At 45.9% G+C, this 8332-nt stretch overlaps 1 protein-coding gene across 1 annotated transcript; it reads right to left on the bottom strand.

Moving 5' to 3' along the window:
- Positions 1 to 964: 964 nt before the first annotated feature.
- On the bottom strand, positions 965 to 7814 carry LOC101775999 (wall-associated receptor kinase 2). The gene is made up of 3 exons (XM_012846999.2): positions 6879 to 7814; positions 2486 to 2650; positions 965 to 2330 (listed from the first exon to the last, which is right to left on the bottom strand). The coding sequence occupies exons 1-3, from the start codon at positions 7774 to 7776 to the stop codon at positions 1177 to 1179; spliced, it is 2217 nt and encodes a 738-aa protein (XP_012702453.2). The 5' UTR covers positions 7777 to 7814; the 3' UTR covers positions 965 to 1176.
- Between the last annotated feature and the right edge of the window lie 518 nt (positions 7815 to 8332).

Here is an 8332-nt window from a genome sequence, read left to right on the forward strand (position 1 = left end):
CGTGTGCTGACACTCGGCATACGGGTCGTGCTTGCCGAGTGTTGGTACTCGGCAAAGCCCTAGTGTTTGCCGAGTGCCTACTGTCTGGCACTCGGCAAACCTGCCGTTACCCCCGACGCCGTCAATGCCCATTTCGCCGAGTATATCTTTTCGCCGAGTGTTTTTTGGCCGTCGGCAAAATGTTTGCCGAGTGCTCAAGTTTTGACACTCGGCAAAGTAGTGTTTGCCAACACAAAATTTGCCGTGTGCTATTTGCCGAGTGTAACACTCGGCAAGCCTTTGCCGAGTATTTTTGGGTCTTCGCTAAGTGCCTGTGGCACTCGGCAAATTGTGTGTTTCCCATAGTGGAAACCTAAAAATCATCCATGTTGTCACCTCCATTATGCCGACCAGTAATCGGTATGGATGAGGATTAATAACAGCTCTTTTACGATACACAATACTACTACTTAGTTGTATGTAGTGTATATAAGATCTAACCGTTCTTTTCTATGAATAATTTAGTAATCATTACATTATAAAAAGTGATATTTCAAATGGACTAGTCTTTTAGACTTTATGCTATTGTCAAAAATATTATAGTGATGTTATTTGTGTTCTTTTACCATGATACCCTTTACTATCTATACTATTCATGTATACTACCCTACCACATATGAAGTTTTCAGTACTATGCAATTAATCTTGATCGTTGGATGTTATACTAGTCCTTTTCGAACATTAGTATAGCCTAATTTTATGTATAGTAAAGAGCTCATCGATACTGTGCTCTCTGTAGAAGTGATATCACAGTTAGATTGTGCTAATATTTGTTTGGTTATTCATGGGAACCATATATAAGGAAAAGTTCTCGAAATGATCTGTACCAATTTTATTTTGCCACAAATTTTCTTTCTCAACGTCTAAAAATGAAACCAAATTCTAAACGAAATTCCAAATTACAGTCCCATATAAGAAAGCTGGAATGATGTGATTTTTTTTAAATACACAATCAGGATTTTATATGTATTTAGAAAATTATAACTAGCTAAAATACACGTGCCAGCTATCATGCATGTTGTGCTCATAGCATGGCACAAACTAGAAATGTGCAACAGACAGTCATATAAGAAGAGTACGCCAGTGTGCGCGGCACAACACAATTAAGGTAGGCTGTAGCAAACACTCCAACTCTGATCATCTGGCGAGTTCTGTGCTTAAAGCAGCTCTTCCAATGCCATAAAACCCCGTCGTTTCGGTCTCACCAGCAGTACTGATATACCCGTGACCCTCGAGAGCGTGTAGCGCCTCTGAGTCTTCCGGCATTATGTCTGACAGCCGCCGGAGCTCCTCCGCGACCTCTCCCAAGGCAGGCCTTTCCTTACCCGGAACAGCTGTGCATCGGCTCGCAAGCTCCGAAGCTTGATGGATCACCCCCATGGTAATACTGGAGCCTTCTTTGACAATGTCAGCGTCCAGGAGATCAACAAGTGTCCCATTCCCCATGCATTCCTGAAACATTATCGCCAGGTTCTTCTGTTCTTTTGCCCGTGGCTTCTTACGGGTCAGCAGCTCCATCAGCACTACCCCAAAGCTGTAGACGTCGGTCTTGGCCGCGAGCTGGAAGTCCTGCAGAAACTCCGGGTCAAGGTATGCAAGCGTGCCCTTGGGCACGACCTGGATGTTGTCGTCGATGGTTGAGCAGCCGAAGTCGGACACCTTGGCGACCCAGCCGTCGTCGAGGAGGATGTTCTCCGGCTTCACGTCGCCGTGAAGCGTTGTGTGCGGCGGCGAGTGTAGGTGCGCGAGGGCCTCCGCGGTCTCCGCGGCGATCCGCAGGCGGGTCGCCAGCATCACCACCCGGCGCTTCGGCCACCCGTGAAGAAGTTTATCCAGGGTCCCGTTCTGCACGAATTCGTACACGAGCATGGGAGCCTGAAAATGCAGGCAGCAGCCGACAAGCCTGACGATGTTGGGGTGATTGACGCGGCAGAGTATGACCAGCTCCCGTACGAACTCCTCCGTCCTGCTCGGGTCGATCTGCTTGCATCGCTTCACCGCGACAGTGGCCGCCGGCGTGGTGTCGTCGCCGCCGCTAAGGATCGCCTTGTAGACGGTCCCATGTGCTCCTTCCCCGATGCTGTTGTTCTTGTGGAAGTTTCGCGTGGCCTTGACGAGTTCTCCTCTGTCGTAGAAGGTGAAGGAGATGTTGCCGTCTGATTTCAGAATGCTCGAGAGCATCTGGCCTCCGTGCTGCTCAAAGTAGCCCTGTCTTTTGTTGCTCCGCTTGTGGAGGAACACTTCGGTTGCAAGAAAAGCAATCAGGAAAAGCAAAAGACCTGCCACAATTCCTGGAGACGTGGTATTTGAAAAAAAAACAATGCATTAGAAGTTCAGAAATCCTGGGCAATTCCTGGAGAGTATGCCTCAGAAACTGATACACTGTTTTATGGATCAAATTTTATTGCTGCAACTTATATTTAATAAACTAGGCACGTGCGCGTACCGACACCCAGCCGTGCTCCCATGGGAAAAGGATCTCTGTGGCATTGATTCGGAATAGACGCATTCCCTGTGGTACCAGCAGGACAACTACAGGTGAAACTGCCGTCTGTATTGTTGCAGTCTCCGAAGCAAGGGTACATAATACGCTTACTGCACTCATCGATATCTGCAGTCAAAGAATACCAAGTTTAACAATTAATAATGATTGGATTTTTAGAGCTTTGCAAACATATAGCATATGCTATTAGAGTATAAGTTCATATGGTTTCACCACAAAGTTGTTCACAACCAGCACGGCAACAAACATCGCTCAGCATCAACATGGCTTAGAGATATATGCATGAACCATCTTATCTTAGTGATGTTTCCTTTGAATCTAGTTAAGTAGTCAGAGATAATAATAATACTCTCGCATCAGTTAGGGAGGTAGGTTGTTAGGCCTCCTCTAATAATACCACATCAGCTAGCTCATAGAAGTACAACTCATCATTTTGCTTACACTGAGGAGAGAGAAGGCAAGGAGAGAGAGTGTACCATCTCTTCTTCGAAAGATAGCTCATAGAAACAAAAGTGGACCCTAAACTTTATGCATGTAATAGAGGATGTATGACTCAAGATACTTTGAGCAATGTGCTACTGAGACAAACTATTGGAGAAGATCTCTTTGCTATCATTTTTATGAGATGGACAAGCTAAGAGCAAGTGTGCTAGGTCAACTATTGAAGGAGGCCTTAGATTTAGACTAGGCGAGTAGCTATAAGGTTAATCCCAGTGGGAGTTTCATAGAGGTTTCATGCATATTAAATACGGTGACACATCAGCATATGTGATGACATGGCATGGTAGTTATGAAGTGAGAGAGGGAAGGAGTTTCATCAGGATGAAACTGTGTATACACTGTTTCCAAGACTATGAAACCTATTGAAACTTGCATTGGGGGCTATAGAGTTTCATTTCATCTAACCATATCCAATCACATGCCTCACAATTAAATGTCATGGGCATTCTATGAAATCGTGAAATGAAACTGTGCACTGGGACTCCCTGTTTCATTCATGAGAATACACCTTATGGGATGAGATGGCATCCTTAGAAACAGTGCAATGAAAACTGCACTGGGCCTAGCCTAAAAGCCTAGTTGACCGGACACTATAATCAAGCAAAAAATACTAAAAGCACATATATTAATTCGATAGTGATTGCGACTACCCAACTTCTTCCGGTTATCCAACCAAATTCAGATCCATAACATATACAAAGCACCCAAATGAACTAAGCATCTGTGTTTTATAATAATGGAAATTTGTAAATGACTCTTCAACTATTCATAGAGGCTAAAAAAACATAGAATGTCTAGAGAAATCAAAACATCTGGTCCATAACCACGCCGTTACATATCTTCCTCCGCCATCCCCGCAAAAAAAAACACGTCACTCTAGGAAATTAAAACAGACTAATGATCAAGATAATTTACCAAGACACCTCTCATCGTTGGTGTGACTCGGTTTTGTATACGAGTTGTGATGCAACCCTTCCTCAGCTAAGGTTTTTATCTAAGGCCATGCGTGCCACGGATGGAATATTAAATGATAGGGTTCCACACTTCCAATTGCTGTTTTAAATCTATAATTATTACAAGTTTGGTAACACAAATTTTGAATGATTTAGTGACTTTTTTTAGGACAGAGAAAATTAATTCATAATGGCCATTATGGGCTACATGGCAGCACAAAAAAGTTTGTTCTCTCTTGCTCTAGAAGTTTTTAGAGTTGGAGCTGTGGAAAAGTGTCCGGTAAAAGTAATATTTATACAGTAAAAGAATAAGACAATATCAACCCACCCCGAGGCGGACCCGCGCCCAAGAACCTCCTGTACCTCTTCTCAATTTTCGCCCAAGAAAAACAAGTCCAGTCCACCGAGTAATAAGGCACAGGTGCACAACCAACAACCTCTGCGCTAGTGTGCAAGCGTGCCGTGCAGGCGCCTCCGCCACTACGGGACACAGGCAAATTGCCGAGTGCCAGGGGCACTCGGCGAAGGGCAGAATACCCTCGGCGAACCGTTTGCCGAGTGTAACACTCGGCAAACGGCACACGACAAATGTTTAGTCGGCAAACACTAGTTCGCCGAGTGTTTTGTGTTGGGCACTCGGCAAAGACTTTGCCGAGTGCCCAGAAAACACTCGGCGAACAATTATTGAAAATAATAAAAAAAATCATGTTCCACCTGCTCCTGCTCCGCCGCCGCCACCTGCTCCGCCGCCGCCGCCACCTGCTCTGCCGCCGCCGCCGCCGCCACCATCCACACCGCCGCCAGCCACCGCCACTGCTTCCCGCCGCCACGCCATGAAGCAGATCCGGTGGAGGGGCGTCGGGCGGCGGCGGATCCGGGGCCGGGGGCGGCGGATCCGGGGCCGGCGGCGTCGGGCGGCGGCGGATTCGGGGGCGGCGGGCGGCAGCGGATCTGGGGGCGGCGGGGCCGGCGGCGGCGAGCGGCGGCGCATCCGGGGCCGGGGGCGCCGGGCGGCGGCGGCGGCGGCCGGAGGCGTGCGGCGGCGGCAGCGACAGGAGGCATGCAGGAGGCAGGAGGCATGAGGCAGGAGGGGAAGAGGCAGGGGAAGAGAGGAGAGTGGGGGGAGGGGGCCGGGCCGGAGGGGTGTTTTATTTTGTTGTGGCCGTATGTTTGCCGAGTGTCCTACGTGTACACTCGGTAAACGGTTGATTTGCCGAGTGTCCACCATAGGACACTCGGCAAATGTTTTTTGAAAAAAATTTAAAAAATATCTAACAGTTTTAAAAAAATACCAAATTTTCACACGAACCAATATAGGTTCTCTACTGACTATACAAAAAGTTTTGTAGTCAAACCGAACTCGACCGTCACTTCAACTCTAAATTTTATCGAATCCTTCTCAAAGTTACTATTCTTCTTCTGAGATGCTTCGGTTTGTAATCATCGTACATGATGAAATGTGCAAAACCTTCTCAATTTTTTTCCACAGCCTCCACGTATTATATCATCACATCATGGCAAATCTCATAATTTTCAGACTTTGATTGTTTTTTTTACAATTTAAAAATACTACTGCCACACGTTCATGGTCGTGTTTCCTGAACAAGATGTTCGAAATTTCTTTTCATTTCATGGGTCAGGTCTCAAATTGGTCCAAATAACATGAATATTATTTTTCTACTCATTTTATTCCATAATTTGAATCACTTGCAGTTCAAATTTGACTTATACTAAAAATTCCCTTGAAATGCAATTAATTAAATAAATATAGCAAATAAATTCAAAAATATACCAAATTTTAACATGGAGTACCACATGTTGTATGTGGGGAGTAGAAAAAATTTCATGGTGAAAAGAGGAAAAAAAATTATTTTTTTGCCGAGTGTAAAAAAAATACTAGGCAAACCCCCCTCTAAAAAACACTCGGCAAACCCCCCTCTTTGCCGAGTGTTTTTTTTGACACTCGGCAAAGAGGGGGCTTTGCCGAGTGTTTTTTATTTGACACTCGGCAAAGCCCCGATTTGCCGAGTGTTTTTGGCTTGGCACTCGGCAAAGAGCTTGTTTGCCGAGTGTCCGAGAAAAAACACTCGGCAAATTTAAGGTTTTTTTTAACCTTAACCCGTAGTGCGCCTGTTGGAGCCTCCTTGCAGCTGCATACCTCCACTCCACCACTCTCCAGAATTTTGAGGTGTTTCACTTCCGGTCTTCCCCTAATTGTCCAGCTTTCTAATTTCTATTCAATTCATTGGTTGGAATATTGATTGAAAATTGAATCTCTTGCAGTCCTATTTTGTACGAAAATTTCAGACCTACACTTGCAATTACGACTGTAAAATAAAGAGGACTAGTACTAGGACTAGGATGGACCAAAGTTATTTGATGATCCATGCTAATTCTATTGCTGACAATGAGGCACAAAAGGATTGTGAGTGCTACAAAAATCAGAGACAAAAGTGTGACACACGTAATATCCGATGATTGCTAACGAGGAGATGGATGAATTAATGCACCAAAATTTCACTATGCATTTGCTTGTTCCATACTATTCTTAACTATTGTATTGTAGCGTCTTGAAATTTTGAACTTTTTTCTGTGCTTTGCTATTTCTCTGTATATGATATACGTTTTGCCAGTGAACTTTGACCCTAGTCTTGGCCAATTCCTGGGTCCGCCACTGAACCCACCCATGTTTGCAAAAAGTCGAACTTTTTAGTGAAAAAAATTGGTTAGGAGCAAACACTTGATGAAGAAAACGATTCATGTCGATGGTATGCATTTTCTACCAGTATGCTCTACTGTAACCTTATGCATAGTTATTAAAATCTCAACATTTAAAAAGGACACACAGAGGCAATATTGTAGGGTGGGATATGCTGATTCACCTTTACAGCCGTTGGTAACGTAAGGGTTGCCCTCGAAACCTTCTGTGCAGTTACAGATGTAGCCTAGCCCTCGCGCTGCTTTCAAGCACCGGCTGTTGCTGCTAATACACGCGTACCCAGGCTTTCTTTGTGCGACCTTACAGCCATCAACACCGATGCCCCAGTCCAGCACCAACGGCGCCTTTCCACTATGGGAGTTGTCGAAGTCCAACGAGGTCACGTAACTTGAAGAGAAGTTGAACTTGGACGACTCCATGAGCACCGCGAAGCTGCAGGGGCTGACGCGATTGATATCCGATGTGTTGATGCGGCTGTCAAACCACACCTGGTAATTCTGCAGGCCCGACGGGATGGCCGTCTGGCAGCAGCCCATTCCGGAGCAGGATCCGTCGACAAGGGCCGCCCTCTGGTCATCACACATGGCCACGCAACCGGTCCTGTACGTGGCTGCGTTGTCCTCGCTGCTGTCGCCGATGTACGCCAACGTTCGGCACCCCACAACCGTGAACTTGTTGGCGGTGTCGGAGAAGGTGAACGGCGAGCCCGTCACATTCCACATCCACTGCTTGCCAGATGGCCGGCCGGCGTTGCCGTCGTTGCAGTAGTAAGAGATGTGGATGAGCACCCGGGCTTCGCCTCGCTGCAGGGAGATGTCGAGGAGCTCGACGCTGTTGCGCACCAACGCCATTTGGGTGCCGTTGCCGGTGTCAGTGCAGTTGATTCGGAACCCCGGCAACATACAGTGGTCAGGCCCGGTGCCGAACGGGAAAGGGATGTCCACGTCACCGCATCTTCTCTCGCATCCGTCGCTAGGTGACGACGCTAGGCCCGAGGGGAGGAGCCATGGCACCGCGCAGAGCCACATCAGTAGCGCCGCTAGTGATGCATGGGATGCCATGGATGGATGGACACGGATATTGTCTTCTGTACGTTTTTGATGGGTTGGGCACTTGTCTGGGAGTTCTCTACTGCCTGCCCATTGAGATTTCGTAGGGGCGTTTGGTTACTTTGCTTATTTTTAGCACATGTCACATCAAATGTTTAGATACTAATTAGGAGTATTAAACGTAGACTATTTACAAAAGTCATTATATAAGTGGAGGCTAAACGGTAAGACGAATCTATTAAGTCTAATTAATCCATCGTTAGCAAATGTTTACTATAGTAACACATTGTCAAATCATGAACTAATTAGGTTTAATAGATTCGTCTCGACGTTTAGCCTCCACTTATGTAATAGGTTTTGTAAATAGTCTATGTTTAATACTCCTAATTAGGGTCTGTTTTCTTCCACCTTGCTAAACTTTAGTTGCTAAAAGTTGCTAAACTTTAGTTGCTAAACTTTAGCAAAACTGTTTGGATACTCTTGCTAAAAGGTATTTAATGAGCTGTAAAAGGACCTATCTACCCTTATTAAAGGTGCGTAGGAGGGGGGAGACAAGCAATAAATGAGG

Source organism: Setaria italica, chromosome VI, assembly GCF_000263155.2.
Source record: "Setaria italica strain Yugu1 chromosome VI, Setaria_italica_v2.0, whole genome shotgun sequence".
Classification (NCBI taxonomy): Eukaryota; Viridiplantae; Streptophyta; class Magnoliopsida; order Poales; family Poaceae; genus Setaria; species Setaria italica.